Below are 20,123 nucleotides of genomic sequence, written 5' to 3'. Positions count from 1 at the left end.
ATTTTATATCATTAAAAAAAGGGGGGGATATATGTTTTGGGGTAAAAAAAAACTTGACCTGACCAACGTTGACTGTGTCCTGATCTTTGTACTACCTAATACCTATTCATATCTTATAGGATTTGCTTAAAATTTATATAAAAAAACCATTAAGATTGAATGGTAAAGTCTTTATCAAATGATAAAAAAAAACTTGGAAAAACAGTTTAGGGTACTGTGACGGGCACCAGGTTATTTAAACTTTTTATGGTATTGAGTAGTATATTGTATTTTACTATGTTGTAAATTATGTTGTATATTACCGGTTATAATTTGACACGTTTGATCACAAATATAAAGTAACACACAAAAGGTGTGAAGTAGGCCAAAAATACTTGTAAGTTGATAAATCCAATATAATTGTTTTTTTAATATTTTCATAACAGTAAATAATTATTTCCACGTACAACTTAAGGCATGCCCGAGCCTTGTGTAGGATATCTTGGTAGTTTTAAATATTTTCATAAAAAAAATAAACATTTCGCGGACTACTTGAGGTATGCCCGAGCCCCTGCATGCACGATATCTTGGTAGTTTAAAATATTTTAATAAAATACAAGTGTGGACACAGATGAATGTGGATAGTATGTTTGGATGTTTGACAGTGTTTTATATGACAAAAGGAGTTCTATGTTTTTCCTATATGGTGTTATTAACTGTGTTGCACGATGACAACCAACCTGAGCATGAGGAGTGTTGTTTATTTAATATTTAGATTTTATGTTCAAGACAGGCATGGAAGAGACACTAATTGCATTAATTACCAAATGATTATGATTGAATATTTTCCACATCTTTCATTTTGGATACATTTTGTAGCTAGGAGAGCAACACATAATAGGTTCATTTTTTCATGTGATTTTTTTTTAAATGGGAGATGATATCTGAGAACATGATATCAGGAGGCTGTAATTCAGTGGTTGTCGTTTGTCTATGTTTTTCATAATATTTGTTTTTATGTTATTTTGTGTACGTAAATAACATAAATGACTATGCGTTATGGGCTTTGCTCATTGTTGAAGGCTGTACGGTGACCCGTAGTTGTTAATCTCTGTGTCATTTTGGTCTGTTGTGGAGAATTGTCTCATTGGCAATCATACCACATCTTTTTTATATGTATTTGCTCACTATTTGTATGGTTCTATTTATATTACTTTGTGGTGGATTGTCAGTATCATTAGTAAAATATTTTGTTAAAATGTCGAAATTGTTTCTCAGATTAGAAGACATTTATTGGTTTTTAGTAATGACAATGCCTGACATGATGCTTGGGGCTAGATGAGCTAGAAAGTAAACTTCTGTGTTGTTTTTTTATCAATTCTTTGATAACATCTTCTCCAAAGCTGGCCGAAGCAAAAAAAAGTTTTGACCAATATGAAAATGATATCAACAAAAAAACCTTTGTGAGCATGCTTCAAAGACTCATAACTGCTCCAAAAGTAATCTGATAGAATTTCAAGCATGTCAAGTGGGTATTATGAAAATCTACTTAATATGTCTAAATATCAAAAAAGTTATAGTATTCAATATGAAAAAGGTATTGCAAAATTATTCTCTTTTCAATTTTTTTTGTTATATGGATACAAATATAAGTGATACCAATACAGTATTTGTTGTGGTATGAAAGTGTAGTAATTAACATTTACTGTAACAATGTTAATTCACACAAATTAAGAAATAAACAAATGAATGAAAAATGTTGAACATGTACAATGAAATATAGTTTTAGAAATCAATTAGGCCAGATAGGCCTTATAAATTTTTGTCTTTTTTTTTAACATACTGAATGACCATTTACACTCAGGACCGAGTCATCAGTAGGCAGTACAGATGTATTAAAACAACCTAGCATCATATTGCTAGTAGCGAGTGTAGCATTGTCGGGTAAATTTGTTCTTTTTTTTAAAATTTGGTTAATGGACAAAAAATGTTTGGTTCAAATCATAATAAAATGCTTTTATCTCCTTATTACTTACATTGTACATAGAATGGATACTACCCTGACAAATCCTTGTACATGAGAGTTGTCTGTCAAATCTTTATTTCACAAAGAATGAATTGCATAACAATGAACTGAGCTCAAAGCAAAGCACTTTAATAATACACTTAGACAAAAAGCTCAATCCAGTGATATACTTTGTACTACAGGTCTTTCATGAACATCATGAACTAAACTTTGAATGCAAAAGACCCCCAAAATGGCTAACAGATATTGCTATAAAGAATAGTCCATGATGATTCTTGTTATTAAAGAGTTCATGAAATGTACACCGATTCTGTCAGTTGAATGGACTAGAATGAGATAAGTTATATAAACATAAAGGTTTTTTCAACAGTTGTGGTGTAAATTAAATCAGTTTTATTTTATGGTTGACATATTTAAGTATATATGTAGATCATTGGCTTTTCAACACATTGATATTTTACAATATCGATTATCTATCTATTGTTATATTGTTGGTATATTTCACCTTCCTAAAACAGTTTTAACGCAACATGAACGCAAGCTTGATAGATCTTGATAGGGTGTCCTCACATATTTTGACGTTGCTGAAAAATTTTGGTTGACATAAATTATGTATCCTCTTCTCATCGTTTTTCGTGCTATTAAGAATGCATACTCATTACGTACTGTCGTCACAATTTCCATTGAAAAGGCATGCATAGTACAAATTCATATGACGTACGAAAACATATGATCTGACCATATACATTTACATGTATGTATAGGTTATCAGCTTTTCTACACATATTAGCCAGTAAGCTACAATGAACCTATTATGACGATTGAGCGCAGCTAATGAGCTAAATTGAATCAAATTGTGTCCTCAGTGGGGGATATTTTAAGGGATCTACAGAGCTCCAGATAAGCTGCGTATTTGCGTGATCACGCAATACAAATAATTAAAAACCCAATGCAATTGCCCATTGCAGGGTTCAAAAACCCAATTAATTCAAAGGAAAACCCAATTATATGCCAAAACCATGAGTTCTTAACGCTTTTATTTGCTATCGATTGCGTTATTTACCCTTATCTGATTACAGTCGTCGCGTAAATCTATTTTTATAATATTCATAATTGGAAATGTCCTTTCGTTCTTAAAATAGAGCCCTGCATCAAGTAGCTGTAATGGGTCCCTGTTGGAATTTTCCGTTGCTCAAAAGGTACACGTGTTTATGAAAACATTTCGATCTTCTCGGCGGTTATCCAGTTAGCGTGTGACATGCTGTCATATTTTTTCGAATTGCTCGGGATTTATCATAACATACAATGAATTAAAACGAAAGTAAATGTCCAATAAAAATATTGAATAGAAGCATGTTTTCGGCTTCTTTTTGATAGCTGAGGGAAAGTTATGATGATTACAAGACTCAGCTAGTGATTTTAGGAAGCGTCCATTGAACGCACGGGCGTGTTTGCGTACCTTGACGAGAACATTGCTATAGAACGATAAACTGCACGGGGTTTCGTAAAAAACGAAATCAGTTGGAAAAAGTGAAAGGCCAAATCAATTATGACATGATATGTAGTTGGAAAGCATCGGAAACCAAAAGTTCTGATATGGGACAACTTAACCCAGATTTATGTAAATTGAATTAAACAAAAACAGTTTATATATTATTTTTTTCATTTTAGTTGATGAATGAATACACATATCCGTTTTTTACGTCAAATTATGCAGCTTGACCCTTTCTTTGTTTTGGTCTAATTGTTCTGGATGCTTAAGATAGTTGTCTTATTGGCAAGTGCAGTATAACATTGTCATTTATTTACTTGATGTTGCAGAATTATTTGTAAATTGAAGTTGAATGTGGTCTCCATCATAAAACCACCCTATAAATCTCAAGGTTTTGGGGTATATCTTAAATCTGGGAACTACTTTTTATTTTTATTAAAAAGTAGATCTGGCAAATAGGTGAAAGGACTGGCAAAACTTTCTTACAGCACCTAAATTTCACATATATTACATAAAAATCTAAACACTTAGCCACACCTACCCCAACTATAAACTGTAGGGTGATCATATGGGATCTAGAAAGGCAATTAGTTACTGTCCAACTAGTGACACCAGCTGCAGTTTACATAAGTTTTGAGAAAATACAAAACTGACAGAACGTTTAAAACGGGACACAAATTAAAAGTACAATTGCTCGTCAGTGAATAAACCAAATAAAACAGCTAAGCACATATACAAAGAAAGAAATACATTTAAGATGGAAACACATCTGGGGTTGATATAATGTGATTATAACATGCCTAAATATTCAATATTGTGTTGATGAAAAAACCCAATACATTAAGGAGCTTGGTGGTGAAAAACCCAATTTGATATTTGCTTGAGGGGTGAATTGGAATTGATAATGCAATTAAAAAACTTTTATCACCAACTTACATAAAAAAATGGTGGGTAAAAACCCCAATTTGTGAATTCTTATCTGGAGCTCTGGATCTATATAAAGAAAACCTGATCATCTGTTTATCGTTCTATTACTGGCTTTTTCACCTCCCCAACTTGGCCTAAGACAGTTTTTACAGACGAAAGCAAGCTTGATAACTACTCCTCACACACATGTATAGATTATCGGCTTTTCTACACGAGTCATGAATATCGTAAAATGTTAGCCAGTGAGCAGGCCCGCAATGAACCTTTTTAGCGAGTGAGCCCAGCTAATGAGCTAAAATGAATCAACTTGTGTATTCAGTCACAGTTGGTGATATTTTAAGGTATCTACACAAAGAAAACCTGCTTATATAAATCTCAGTGGCGGATCCACAACTTTTCATAAAAGGGGGTGGCCGCTGACTGACCTAAGGGTTGCCCACTCCCGTCATGCTTCCCCAGTGGCGGATCCGGGGGAGGGTTCCGAGGGTTGGAACCCCCCTTTTTTTGGACGATCAATGCATTTGAATGGGGACACATAGATGGAACACCCCCCCCCCACCCTTTGTCCTGAGTTGGGAACCCCCCTTTTATAAAATGGCTGGATCCGCCCCTGCTTCCCTATAATATCAACAAAATTTTCCCCACCCCCTGGATCCGTCTATGTAACTGTTTATCGGTCTGCGTAATACTGGCTTTTTCACCTCCCTTACTTGGCCCTATAGACAGTTGCTTATCTGTTTATCGTTCTGTCCGATGCAGGACGTGACGGCCATACTGCCTATAGATTGAAATAAACAATTAATTTCCCCATAGGCGACAATGATAGCCTTTTTCGAGATACAGACTTTAGAAAGTTGATTTTTTTAACGAAACCTTGCTAGAATTAAAGAAAAATTATTAGGACAGTATTTTTTGGTCCAAAAAATATAGGTTCGCGTTGCTTTTCTTAGCGTAATTTGTACTTATCTCCCATGCCTATCAATTTTGCACTTAAAAATACGTGTCTCATCCTAGCGTTTAAAAGACATCTCAGTTCCGTTAGGGCTAAGGAAAATAATTTATTTGGCCTTTGGTATAATGCAGAATGCACGAAGTCTCTAATAACAAAAAACAACGGGCGCACATTTCAACCAATCAGGATTAGCTATACTCTTAATTCTGAATACCATGTTATGCTCATAAAATGGCTGCGCCCATAAAATCTAATGGTGTATTGTAACCATGACGTCCATAGGATGAAACTGCCATACCCCGAAAAGATGAAACGGCCATATGACAAAAACGGCCATACTTTGTGAAGACGTATCGTCCATGTTTTTTTTTTTTTTTTTATATAGATGTTATTTATGAATTATGTTGATACTTATAGATGGTTATTATAACTTTTAGATAAACTTTACTGTTTTTATATTATTTATCATGTTTAATTTTGTTATATCATTTGTTTAATCATTATATATATATCGTAAATGAATGTGTTTAATTTAATAAAATATTAAATATCATATTGTTTTCTAAATGGTTTTTTGATATCTTGCGTATAACAAACAGAACAAAATGAACAAATATGAATGACTATATCCGAATGGGAGACTAATTTCTGTCAAAATTAAAACAATAAGTTCAGTTTTGAAATATAAAACAAGGTATAATCAAGTAATGATTAAGTTTGAAATTTAAGAAGATTGTTGATTGCTTATTATTACTTCTTTGATGAACACAAGTATTAATTATGCTTTTGTCAAGAAATTGTAATGGAAATACAATTCAAGATCACTATAAAAACACAACACCCAAGCTGAGTGCAAGCGGAGTGCAAACATACATTTGGTAGTGAAATTCTTGTAAAAATACAAGCTGTTTGAGCAGTCTTTTTGATGTACCGACCTTGCTTTATAAAAGTAACCAGAAATGTCGGTGGCACTCATTTGGAAAATTGCTGTTCATCATGTCGTACCCTTGTGTGCTATGTGACCAGCAAGTCCGACCAAGACAACATGCTCTCCAATGTGAGGATTGTGATAAATGGCAACACAGGCTTTGCAATACAGGTATTTACAAATTTAATATTAATTTAGTTTTTCCTTTGAATCATATTTCGTACTTTCGGTCATACTTTAGATACATTTTTTTTTTTTACTTTAATTTTGGTTAAGACGCTTTCCTGATAAGAATTAAATCTATATTTAAGTGTTATTTGCATTACACATTTGTCCAATAAATGGACCATAGGTATCAATTAATAGATATAAAAAGAAGATGTGGTATGATTGCGGTATGATTCCAATTGAGACAACTCTCCATCAGAGACCAAATGATACAGAAATTAACAACTATAGGTCACCTTACTACGGCCTTAAACATTATTATCAGTGTATTAATATTACTTGACTGTAAAGAAATATATGTCATATTTTAATTTCTTGTTATTTCAGGTATATCAATTACTGATTACCGCCTGATGGTAAATGAAGAAGTCGACATTATTTTCCACTGTGCAGAATGTGTCCGCATACCACAAGATATGGAGGTTGAGGTACATATACGTTATTGTATTATTTCTTTAAATGTTGTGTGTTCGACAGAATTGTTTTAATTTCTTATCGTTCCTTTATTATTTTGAGAAGAACAATTGTATTCAACCTAAATTTTTCATTTTTTGTGGTTGACTATTATTCCGAATAAGTCCTGTTATGCAAAAGGTCTCAAACCGTTATTTATGATTATGTATGATGACCTATAAAAAAAAGACCGATCATAAATCATATTAATCCAATCATTGGGCGCGTGTCTCTGTTAAATACAAAGTATACACATTTCGGAGGTGTTAATCCTTTAATTAGTTTACGTGATTGCCAATTATCAAACAATGTTACAAATATTAATGTGAATTTATATATTTTGAATTATATTTTGACATATAATATCATATTATATTTGACGTTTTTTTTTATACTTTTTTTGTGCAAAAATACACAATTATATTTTGTTTCACGACTTTTATACATATGTTTTTCGTTTAGGCAGTATTAGAAGCACCACCATCACCAGCACCAGCATCACCCCCACCAGCACCAGCATCACCCCCACCAGCACCAGCTTCTCCACAACCAGCACCACCATCACCCCCACCAGCATCCCCACAACCACTTGACGATACGCTACCAGACCATTCATTTGATATCACACTTGAAGTAGCAGAAGAAAATCCAGTTGTTGAGAGGTATTTGGTTTAATTAATCATATTTTTTATTAGTCTCTTAATTTTTTATTACTATTTCAAATTAATTTAATGTAATAATTATTAATAAATTATTTTAAAATTAATAATGTTATTTTCAGGCAAAAGAAGTTTTTAATAATTTTAAGTCAAACTGGTGTATATTGTAAATTTTAAATATAAAGGTGTAAAAATATATTTATATGTATATGTTATATCTTAAAAGTCTCTCATAAATCTTTTTAAGATTGGTGCATACAATGCAATATTTTTAATGTTTTAAATTTATTTAAGTGAATCTCTTTTTATGTTTGTCTGTGGTGAGACTATAATAAAATATTGAATCTGTTAAAGCCATTAAGATAATATCTCTAATTTGTAACTAAGTTTTGTTAAAGTTACAAATGTAATTTTCATTATTTTCAGTGATATTAAAGATCCAGAGCTTTCAGACTCATTTGTAGACGACAGACCAGTAACCTTCGAGGTAGTGGAGAACGGTACGATGAAAAGAGCCAAGAAGCTAGTCAGCAGTGACGGGTTTTCGTATACAGTTAAGGTATAATTATAATAGATCTATCATATAAAGAAAATGTATTATATATGATGTGACTTAGAGACCAAGTGGGTCGGTTTATTTTTAAGTTATATATTTGTATTCTGTTAAACTGTTATTACACATGTCACAAATTATTGTATATATATATATATATATGTAATTTTTTTGGTTTATAGAAATAAGAATACATGGTATGATTGTCAATGAAACATTTCTCTAACAAAGATCAAATGTACTTCTTTACTTTTATAAACACGTCACAAAATATTTATATATATGTAAATATAGGAAGATGTGGTATGAGTGCCAATGAGACAACTCTCCATCCATATATTACAGTTATTTAAAAAAAAAAAATCCAACAAAATGGTATGAAAAAACAAAAAGTGGTATATTAGTGTAAAATTTCATTTATTATAAAATCTCTTCATCATATAATTTTAAAATGTATAAACTAATATGTGTCATTTAAATTTACAGCAGCCTGGTCAGCCATCAAGACCGTCTTTCCTACAGCCGAGATAAAGGGATGTTCATTCCACTGGTGCCAAGCAGTCATGCGGAAGGTTGCCAAGTTGGGGTTGAAGACCGCCTATGACTCCAAGAAGAGCGTCCACCTCTTCATCAGGAAGTTACTTGCTCTGCCATACCTGCCATCTGACCACATCAGACCAGCTTTTACAGAGATGCTTCAAACCACTGCAACAGCCTCACCACAGATCAAGCAGCTGATGACCTACCTTCAACGTACCTGGTTCAACAACACAGTCTGTACTGTTCAACAGTGGTCTGTCCATCGGCTCTCAGTGAGGACAAACAATGATGTAGAAGGTATTTTTATTTATTATTAATATTTTTTATAGTTAATAATAAAATAAAAATAAGAAGATGAGACAACAATTCCCGAAACTTCCAACCAGCAGCAATGAGAACCCATATGAATACCGCTTCATCATTTTTTTATTGCATTTTATAAAGTTATACTATGATCATATTTCAATCTTAAAATAAAATAACTTTACACATTAAAAATTTTTTAGTATCTATTGTGTTTAATTAGTTTAGGATGGTAAAGTTAAAGTTATACTATCATCATATTTGAGTTTTTATAACTATTAACATTAAAATTGTTTCGTTTTTATTCAAATTTTTAGTAATTATTGTGTTTATTTTAGGGTGGCATAGGCGTTTCAATGGCAAGGCTGCCCACAACCACCTCCATTTCTATAAGATTGTGCCAGCCTTCCTACAAGAAGCAAAGACCGTGTCCATCACACAGCAGCTTGTGAGTGAACAGCAACTCAGCCGATATCAACGAGACACATACAAGCAGCTTCAAGGCCGTCTAACTTCACTGTGGGACCAGTACGAGGAAGACAGTATCAGAACATCAGACTTCCTCCGTTCCGTGGGCCATCTGTATGCACCCCCTGTTCCACAGCCAGAGACCCTCCCAGAGTCCGACTCTGAAGATTCCGACATCGAGTCTGATTAAGTGTTAATTGTAGTGACTTGAAGAACTTATTGGTTGTGCTTATTATGTGTATAGTGCTTTGTTAAAATAGTAACTTTAATGAGTTCATGAAGTAAATGATCATAATATAGTATATTTTGGTATGTTTAGTGCTTTTGTTTCAGTTGTGACTTTTATAACTGAATGGTTATGTTGTGACTTTTATAACTGCACGTTTATGTATTTTAGTGCTTTATGATATAGGTTATATGTGTGAATGTGAATATAAATGTTTGAATATTGGGTGAAATGTGTATGCAGTGGAATAAATGAATGAGTGACATGAGCATATGAGAGAAAAAGTGTGAGATTGTTAATTTAAAAAATGTATATAAGATGAATGTTCAATGGCATATGTATATATGTATGTTCTTACATTTCGATGTGTTTGATTTTCTACATGTCTGAACGAAAAGAATAATATATATGAGTGTTTTGTGTATGAATGATGTATGATTTATATGTTTGTTGTATATTTGTTTATCTGTATGACTGAATGAATAAATAAAATATATTAAACAAAAATATTATCTTTTTGTTTCTTATACTAGAGTATATTGGTTTGATTGTCCATAATACAATTCTCCATCAACAAATGCACAAAAATGGGAACATTTAAATTGTCAACAAATAGTATTCAACACAATGAACAAACTTAAGCAAAAAGAACATTCAGTATGATAAAAATGAAACTGGCCATCTTTTATCATGTTATTAGGGTGCACATTCCTGTCGGATATTACGGGTAATTTGTTATGTTATTGGAAAGTTCTACAGTAGTCTCCGTCTTGGAAAGATGTTCAGCAAATGGAATGACTCTAAACTATAAGAAAGAAAAAAAATACAGAATTATTAAACTATGTACTGTCTGATGAACATGACAAATATAACTCGAACTTGATGAACTGCCTTCCTTAGAGTTAACCTTAACACTGAGTCCTGTTTTAAATTTCACCAAGACTGAGATTGAGAAGATTTTTATTGTTTAGAATAATATATTTTTTACAGATATAATAAAAAGATCTGTGACATGTGCGTGTATTTATATATCGTCATCGACAGCGACAGTCAACATTCCTACAGTTTAAACTTCATATAAAATAAGATGCCTTTATATCACATTACAATAAAAATGATTCTTCAGAAATTGTTTATAACTGATAATGAAGAAATAGTCAATATACTTACATAATATGGCCCCAACAAGTTGTAAACACGAGTGATGATGATCAAGCAAAGATAACTCTTACAAGAATAAATAAGATCTCTTGTACAGAAAAAAATACTACAAAATCATATTAATGTTATTATTATGAATAAATACTTATTTTATTATTATATTTTGTGCTATAACCTCAATAAAAAAAAATTTTTAAAGTGTGGACGATACGTCTCACAATGTGTGGCCGATATGTCCCATGGACGATGTGACGGTATGGCCGAAACATCCCATGGCCGTCATGGAAGTATGGCCGTCGCGTCTCGAAAGCGTTCTGTCACTGCCACTGGCTTTTTTTAGACTAGAGACTTCATGTGTACAAACCTGACGTCAAACTCGTGTACTATAAAAGAAGAGACAAATAATTTCACATTATATCCTGTAACATTACATCTAAAGATAATTATAATCCAAAGTAATTTATATTACGATATGTCAATGGACTAAATTCCCGCGCAAATGTCATCACTGGGATAGACCAAAACGAATTTTAGGTTTATGTATGGTCATGTATCATTCACATTCCGATCAATTTACTCAGTTAAATAAAATATATGTGTTAACTATTTTTATATTGGTTTTGAATTTAGTTAATCTATCAGAAAAAAGGATTTATTTCTCGCAGACAGCCTTCAATACTATACACCAACTCGACACTGAAGCTAAAAAAAACCCTAAAACATAATAGTATATGGAATCGTCCAAACGGATTACCTAATATTGATATAGGTGAAATATGTAGATTCAGAATTGTGTACACAGAAATAAGATCAGAAATAAAGCCCTATGTAAGGTGAAAACAATAACAGATCTGTATAAAATCATTGTTTATTAAATTTGCTTGCATAAGAACCATGAAGTTAAAATTTATAACGATTACGTTTATCCTGTCAACCCCTTTTCTTCATTGCATCAAGGCATCCGTTGCTTTACACCGAGCAGCAATTCAACCAATCGGGGAATGTTAAGTTGGGACAAACCTCTATTTTTGGAAGCGTGATATTTACATCGAGGCTTGCGTTGCTTTACACCGAGGCCACAGTAGTTCGACCAATCGGGGAATGTTTATTTGGGGCATGTGACCTATTGAACTGCAGGTTTTATAATACTTTAATCGAAATTGTAGAAAAATGAAATGTTGTTAGTACATACAAAACAGAAAATGATGAATACTTTTAGTAAAAGATAATTTGGATCCGGGTTCTGTGTATTCACATCATTTGTACAACTCTCCTTACTGATGCCATTTTTTGGAATTTCTGTGACCTAAATGGTTCGCGAAAATTAATATTTTATTATATAGTATAGTAATAAGTAAACATATTCAACGACTTAACTTGAGGTATGCCAAATGTTCTCGAAAGTCAATACATTTATCGTTTGCTAATATGTTTGAAAAGCATTTTATATTTTCTTATTTGATAAAATTAATGGTTCAATCTAAGTGTTTCTATAAATTTGATGCAAAGCCTATTACATATAAATAGGTATAAAGTCATTTTTCCTGGTCATGATAACGGTCAGAATATAGGACAGAAAGTCACAGACAAAAAGCCAAGGACAAAAAGTCACATGTATTATATGTTATAAACATTGAGTTTTGTTTCAAAGTAAAATCTAATTTTTTTTTGTTAAAAGAAAGACAATATACTAATTTTGAGAAACATCTTTCTGTAATGGGCTTTCAGCATGTTCAGTGAAAATCAAATTATATGTACATGTATATAATTCTTTTAAAGTTACCCTTTCATCGTAAAGAGTAATCATAATTTATGGTCAATATTTTTTAATTTGCTGCTAAAAATCCATAAACTTAAGATAATTGTTATTTTCTTAAATTTCAATAATCCAATGCCTAATACTAATGTTAAGATAGTGCTACCATAGGCGGATCCAGGGGCCCTGAGGGCCCGTCCCCTCCTTATTTATTGGAAATATTTGGTTGATTACATATGGAATAAATGTAGCGGGCCATCACTTTAGGCAGTCAGTGGGACCCGTTATATGAAAATTGTCCAGATGGTATATTTCCCCCCTACTGCTCGTTTTAAGACCCGCAGCCACCATCTGACAGATTTTCCGCGGGTCCTCGTAGGAAAACGAATTTTTTGGAAAATTTCAAAAATTCCTCCCCGGCCAGAACGGCAAACAAGAAATGTGTCGGGTGGATAGCAGGGACCATCGGGTCAACGGCCGACAGTACCCGCCCTTGTTGGTTACGCCCTTTGTTTGCTAAAGAACCCTTGTGCTAATTCTTTTAGGGGCACCCAAGTTGACCTATTGAAATTTCTGTCCTTGTCCAATTGATCCCGATTTCCAGTGATATTTCAAATTGTCCGCCTTCATCCCAGCCTACCCATATTGCCGGATCTTTTTGAAATTGTCTATTTTTTTCAACTTCACCTCAAAAATGATCTTCAGGTTGATACTCATCATCCAATAGTACAATAACATTCAAAACGTATCGCTATACATGCTTTGCCATTTCAACATCGAGTTTAATAATGAATAAGAAAAATAAACAGCTCATAATATAGGTATTTTTTCCTTTATAGAAAGAAAGGTTAGATGGTCAATCATCATTTACTTTGAAGTGTATCAAATTATTACATTTAATTAATTTTGGGTCAGTAGACCGTACTGTGACCTATAATGGTTTACTTTTATAAATTTTGACTTGGATGGAGAGTTGTCTCATTGGCACTCATACCACATCTTCTTATATCTAGCACTGGACCAACAATGTTCCTATTAAATTTATTGATTTTGTTCTCTTCTGAAATATGCATGAGATATTTGACACTGGACACAAAGCAAACCATAACTAATCGATCATTTCATTTTTACAAAATATTACCCCCCCCCCCCCCCCCCCCCCCCCCCGATATTGATTATTTTCATTTGTGATAAGTATCTATTTCTGTGCCTCACACAAACAATTTTAAGCTTGGCCTTTCTTGAACTGTCAACTGAACAATGTTCTGATTGTATCTTCTTAATATTATGTATAAATAGTTAGGAGCTAGTAGCTAAAATTCCAATCTGTCAACACCAAGTGGCACTTTGATCTTTAATCTTCACTACAGCATTTGAATACTAGTTGATGGACTGACTTGTAAAAGCCATCATTCTTTGACACTGCATTAAATTGAAAACTTACAGAAGAGAGTTTTTGTATGAGAGATTTAGTCTATTTTCAAGCGTTTTCCAAGTTTATGCATATACATGTAATTTGTTGTTTCTATGGCAACACTATCACTAATAATGCCTGGAATATTATTAATATTTCTCAAATACAAGAAAACCTGGTTATGTAAGCAAAACTGTATACATTCATTGTTATATGTATCGAAGTTCATTAAAACGCATTTGTAAAAATTAGTACTTATCCGTATTTTTTCAAAATGAACTACTTGTTTCCATGGTAACACATTCAATGGCAAATATTGTACAATTGAATATGTAATTATTTACATGATTTTATTTGTTTTTTTTTCTAGATTGAGTAATTGTTTTTCTTGTATATTTTTCATGATCATGAAAACAGACTGACATTTCTTTATAATCAGCACTTTTATCCAGAATAGAGAAATTGTGTTTGTTTCCTTCAAGTGGTAACACCATTATCGAAATACTATACTAGCAAAATCATTTATATATACACATGTGTGTATACAGTGAAACTTAATAAGTGTTTTAGTTTTCCTAATTTTGTGCACATTTAAGAAACTAACTGAAACTTTTTTCAAAATTGTTTTAAACTTGTGTATCAAAATGAAATTGTTTCCATAGCAACACAATTAAAACTATAATACCGTTATATATGAATATGTTTAAAATTTTGATGATTACAATAATTTCTACATATTGTATATTTATTTATTTTTTTCTGACTGCAGAATTAGGTTTTAAAACATTTTTTTTCAAAATTTAAAAAAAAAAAATTTCTGAAAAAATGAAAACTAAGCATTTTGTATCCATGGTAACTTTTTCGCATCATTGATAAGATAAGACTATGATATCTATGAATTCATGGTTGACTTTAACTCAGGTGTCCGCAAACAAATATGGTGAGCATTCAAAAATGACCTCAAAAGGGTATTTTTTACCTAATGCAAACCACATAAAAAGGGGGGTATATGTGATAATGATTGAAATGGAATATGAAAATATCAGTTATTAAATTACATTAATAAAATGCATATATTTAATAAAATCATAAAACAATATTCATTATTTAATTATTTATTATGAAAAATTATGTTGAAAATGGCCTTTTTCAGCTTAAAATCATAGATATTCAGAAGAGGTAAAACTGGTCATCGGTTGCTATGGCAACCAATATGCTTAGCAACCAAAATTTTGCCATTTTTTGTTTGTTTCATCAAGACTAGTAAGTGTGTGAAGTTTGAAGAAAATCCATGACCATGCGTGCCACACTCCCTATATAAGAGTTTAAATTGTTACAGAGAACCAGTATTAATTAGATATTTAATAGTCTATTAAGAGTTAATAATATATTAACTTAATAGACGTTTGTGCAACCAAGTCTTGGTGTATATGCTGAGGTGATTGTCCAGGTGAATTTTTGAAAGTTCAAATAAACAATCTGTTAAATATTTTATGGAATTGTCTGATTAGAAAATGTAGATAAACATTTCTGACAGGTCTGTTGTCAATGTAAATAAACATATTTCATGAGTATTGGTACTGGACTTTTGTATGTATAAATTGTTGCAGATTTTCATGAATTATTCACCAAACATAATTTCATTTACGAATAAGCTGAGCACTATAAATGTTTACCTCTTGTCATATCTATTGCTTTATTTCGACTGCACATTCGGATGTTACTAAAGAAAAACAGAGTAAAATGAATGATTTCACAATTTTGAAAAGTAAACCCTGTCACAAAATCAATTTTTTATTTTAATTTTCATTGTTATTGATATCGCTATCATTTGGCTACAGAAAGCGGATGCCAACCAATGAGACACACACAAAGAAAGAAATATATTAAAGCCACCATAGATTGCATTATCTGAAGAATTGGGTGTAAATGACAGATCTTTGATTGTTTCTGTTCGAATTATTAACAACTTTCATAGACTAAGGACAAATAACCTCATCATAGATACCAAGATTAGAATTTTGCACACCAGACGCGCGTTTCGTCTACAAAAGACTCATCAGTACATTTAGAGCCTGGCATGTTTTGTATAGACTCTGGTTTATTGTTGAAGACTGTATTTTGACACTTGTTGCCATTTAGTTATTTTTGTTTCTTAAGAATGTCATACCATTGACTTATACCTTAAGTCCTTTTACTCTTTCAGTCTTCACAAAGATAAACGTGTCTAAATGTCCCCTGGATGCATGTGTCTATAGTGGTATCGTTTGTTATGCCTAGAAGTCATTTCCCTTGCCAAAAAATCCCAAATTTGAAACAAAGTCGGTGATTTTAAAATTAACTTTTTGAAAACGGATCATTGTATAAAATCATAGGAGGCCTTTTTTATTATTGAATTGTGGCTTTTTCATAACTACAAATTGAACAAACACTAGTTAAAATTGCTTACTCTAGTGTAAAAAAAAATCCTTGATGGAAATCTTTGGGGTTTTTGAAAATACTGAACTTTAATATAAATATTTCCCCATTTAAACCAAAAACAATAACGAAACTTCATATTTAACTGTTAATCAGTAATAATTATATTACATGGAAGTTTCATACGATTCCGTTAATTATTATCTAAGGCATTCCAAACTATATATTTTATTTCCATTTAAACTGCAAACGTCTAAGACTGAACTTGCTCTCCGGTAAAAGAATGCATAGAAATACAAACGAAAGACTAGAACTCGAAATATCTTGATTGTATAATAAAAATGTAAATATAAGAATTGAATGCATTTTGTTGTAATTTTATAGGGTAGTGAAAATGTCCAAAGCGCAAATTTGTTGTATTTATGCTAAATATGCACCCGTGGAAACTTTTACATCATAAAACAATTACAAAAAGAAGAATTTAATTCTCATTATTACATGTTTATGATACAACAATGACATTTCTTGTTAAATCAAGCCTTCGTTTATACTTCTAGTATACATTGCTTTCGATTATTTCTATTGTAATGTTGCTCTTATAACTTGTGTTCTTCTATAGATATACGAAAAAGAGGAGAACAAAATTCAGCGCCCATTAATCACGTTAGATATCCATGAGATTATCCAGAGTCCGAAATCTTCCCAGTGGTTGGTGCCATCTCGTCGTGTATCTATTTATTTTAATTTATAAGATATTTGGTCTTCAAAATTGGTTTTGTCACAACTTGATCACTTGTTTTAGAAAGCAATATGGTATTGTTCGATTCGATTAATTTATCTTAGCTACGTCACCATTATTCAAAGAATTATACATATTCGTTTACATAGAAAAGTACTGAATACAATGCAATTGCTGAAATATTGATGTTCAAGAATGAAGTTCAACCAATAACTAAATTACAGTAATGTAGACTGTTCAGTATACACAGAAATAGTTGTTACAGAGTAAAAATATACTCCATGAAAACTATGACTTTATGCTGAAAATATTACATGAAGCTTTTTCACAACCATGTTTTGTCACTAAATTTAAGAAGTCGCCAAATAAGCTGCATTTGATACTGAAATGCATTACCATGGAGGCATGTGGAAACCTTAAAACGTAAAAACTTATAGCTTGTAATGTCAAATATGCATGTTTTTCTTTTACGGTATATCGAAATGTTTTCTTTTTGTATTAGAATCACACGGGTCTTTACAAATAACACACATTTAATTTGACTGTTTGGGCTGAACGTAAATGTTTAGTGGTGAGTCAGGAGTAGGATTAGTAGAGATTTTCTTTTTGTGCCTCATAACAAATACAAATGTCGCTGCAGTTAACAATATTCATATGGATTTAAAATTTTGAATTTAAGTATCGTACGATTTTCCTGTTTTAATCAAGTTGAACCTTTTGGGTAAAGAGAGGGAGGTGGGACACTCCCTCTCTTAACTCTTTTTTACGTTCCTTTCTCTTTCATCGTCTTTAACATATTCAGCTTTGTTGTACAAACAACATTCTGAGATTTCAAAACTACTGATATTTAATGACGATAAAATTAAACTTTACCAATTTTATTGATCCAGAAGCACATTTATATTTTTTGTCTGCAAAGTGATGTTTAAGGCCAAACTATTACAAAGTTCTAGACCTAATACATTTACCAGCTAATATCACTAAAAAGAACCAAACGCATAACTAAGCCCGGGTGGCTTTTTATTTTATCAAATTTCAGTAAAACATCCCTTAGGCTATCTTATTGCCAGAAATGGAATGCTGATAAACAGTCAGGCAGCAAAGCTATCGACCCAGGGATAAAATTGTTATCAAACGGATCCAATTTTAATGCAACAGATGCTGATTTTGACGAGTAATGTCTCATCAGTGTTGCTGGAGATAGCGACCATGAGGTAGAAGTAATATTAAATGCTACCAATTGTACTGCACAGACAATTAACGTCTCTTCTGTAGGCAAAGCTATTTAGAATTAAAAAACCCATAACTTTGACAAGCTAAGAAAGCAAATATAATATTTTATGCCCGTCTCTATTTGACGATTGTATCGGCAGTTGATACATGTAATGTTCCTTAAATTTCAAGCTGGAAAATAGTAAGAATCTTATACAGCAGTGACTGTGTAGATGCAAACCAAAATTAATTGTAACAGTTGTTTGTTTTTGTCAATATAACGGCTGTCATACAAATGGGAGATTGAGCTATCTATAAAATCAGGCTCATCACACTATTTTCCTTGGGGAAAGCCTGTACCCAGTCAGGAATATGACAATTGTTTTTCACTCGTTCCGTTTGTTAATAACGTTTGGTTTTGTCAGTTTGTATTGACTTCCCCTTTTTGAGTTCGGTATTTTTGTTATATCTTTTTGATATTATCCCAAGTCAGTGCACATAATAGAGTATGATATCGTATCGAAGAATTAAACCGGTGCTAGGGGCCGTTTTGAACTTGCAAAGAGCTGCTTTGTGTTATTGACCCCATTGTGACTTAGAAATAAGTCTAGATTAGTCTATGAAAAGGTATATACTATGAAATTTAGAGCGAGGGGCTTGCCCCGAGCATTTAATTTCATAGTACATACCGTTTCATAGACTATCCAATTTAGCACATATTTACAACTCGAGTAATCTTTTAATTGGTCTATTGATAGTTTATTTTGGCTGACTACTTGTATCGCAGGTGTTGGTAAAACAGAGCTCATAAACGAAGTTTTGTAAATGTACTCACTAGTATCATTGTAAAATATGTGATTTCAAAAGGCCCTTGACTCCAGAATGAAAAGATGGTAGCTGCTGGTGTAATTATGGTTATTGATATAAAGCGGTGTTTTACTATACATGTACTTCTTTACATGGTAAGATGACAACATAAATTGACCAAAAGCAGGCAAAAATTAAATTGCAGTGGAAGCTTTACATGTCTTGAAAATATTTTTCAATTTCACAGTAAAACTAAACCTATGATAAATTATTAGATAGTATGCAGTGGCGGATCCAAAAAAGGAGGGGGTCTGGGGATTGGAAAAAACCCTTTTTTAGACTATCGATGCTTTTGAATGGGGACATTTGGTTGGACCCCCCCCCCCCCCCCAAACCCCCCCCCCCCCCCCCCCCTCTTGATTCTGGGTTGTAGCCTCTATTTTAAAAATGGCTGGATCCGCCCTGGGTATGTCCCCATATATAGTCTAGCGGATATTCATTAAAAAGCAACTACCAATAGATTAAAGATACTAGAGTTTATGGTTTTTTTTTTATTTCAAAGTAAAAACTAAACGATTTATCAGAACATGTATATATATATATGGCACATTCTCGTCAGACATTATCACGGTTTTTCAATTCATGACATCGTCTTGAACATGAATGAAATATTTGCCACTGGACATTAAGCAATCAGTAATTAATCAATCAATTAATGAAGAAATATATCAAGTTGCCTTAATTTCCCTTCACAAGGTTTCATAGTAACTTTTTTGTGTACAAAGTAATTGCATGGATGATAAATTATCACAATTTTAAGATGGCGTTGTACTATAATAATCAAGGTATAAAGAACCATATTTGTTATTCTTTTTCTAAATG

The 20,123-nt window shown here is 32.3% G+C and overlaps 2 protein-coding genes and 1 long non-coding RNA gene across 3 annotated transcripts in view; 1 reads left to right on the top strand and 2 right to left on the bottom strand.

Moving 5' to 3' along the window:
• LOC127701981 (fibrinogen-like protein A) overlaps nucleotides 1–20,123 on the bottom strand; it is a 91,190-nt gene that overhangs the window by 63,673 nt on the left and 7,394 nt on the right. The gene's annotated exons all lie outside the window — the stretch shown is intronic.
• Nucleotides 8,611–9,848, top strand: LOC127702208 (uncharacterized). The gene is made up of 2 exons (XM_052206320.1): nucleotides 8,611–9,034; nucleotides 9,379–9,848. Exons 1-2 carry the CDS (start codon nucleotides 8,761–8,763, stop codon nucleotides 9,696–9,698), a joined length of 594 nt encoding a protein of 197 aa, XP_052062280.1. The 5' UTR covers nucleotides 8,611–8,760; the 3' UTR covers nucleotides 9,699–9,848.
• On the bottom strand, nucleotides 10,313–11,201 carry LOC127702216 (uncharacterized). Its single transcript, XR_007982323.1, has 2 exons — nucleotides 10,905–11,201; nucleotides 10,313–10,539 (listed from the first exon to the last, which is right to left on the bottom strand). It is a non-coding gene; the product is annotated as an uncharacterized LOC127702216 (long non-coding RNA).

The sequence above is a fragment of the Mytilus californianus genome, unplaced genomic scaffold (assembly GCF_021869535.1).
Source record: "Mytilus californianus isolate M0D057914Y unplaced genomic scaffold, xbMytCali1.0.p SCAF_5, whole genome shotgun sequence".
Lineage (NCBI taxonomy): Eukaryota > Metazoa > Mollusca > Bivalvia > Mytilida > Mytilidae > Mytilus > Mytilus californianus.
Note: the sequence above shows the minus strand (reverse complement) of the source record. Positions and strands in the feature narration are given on the sequence as shown.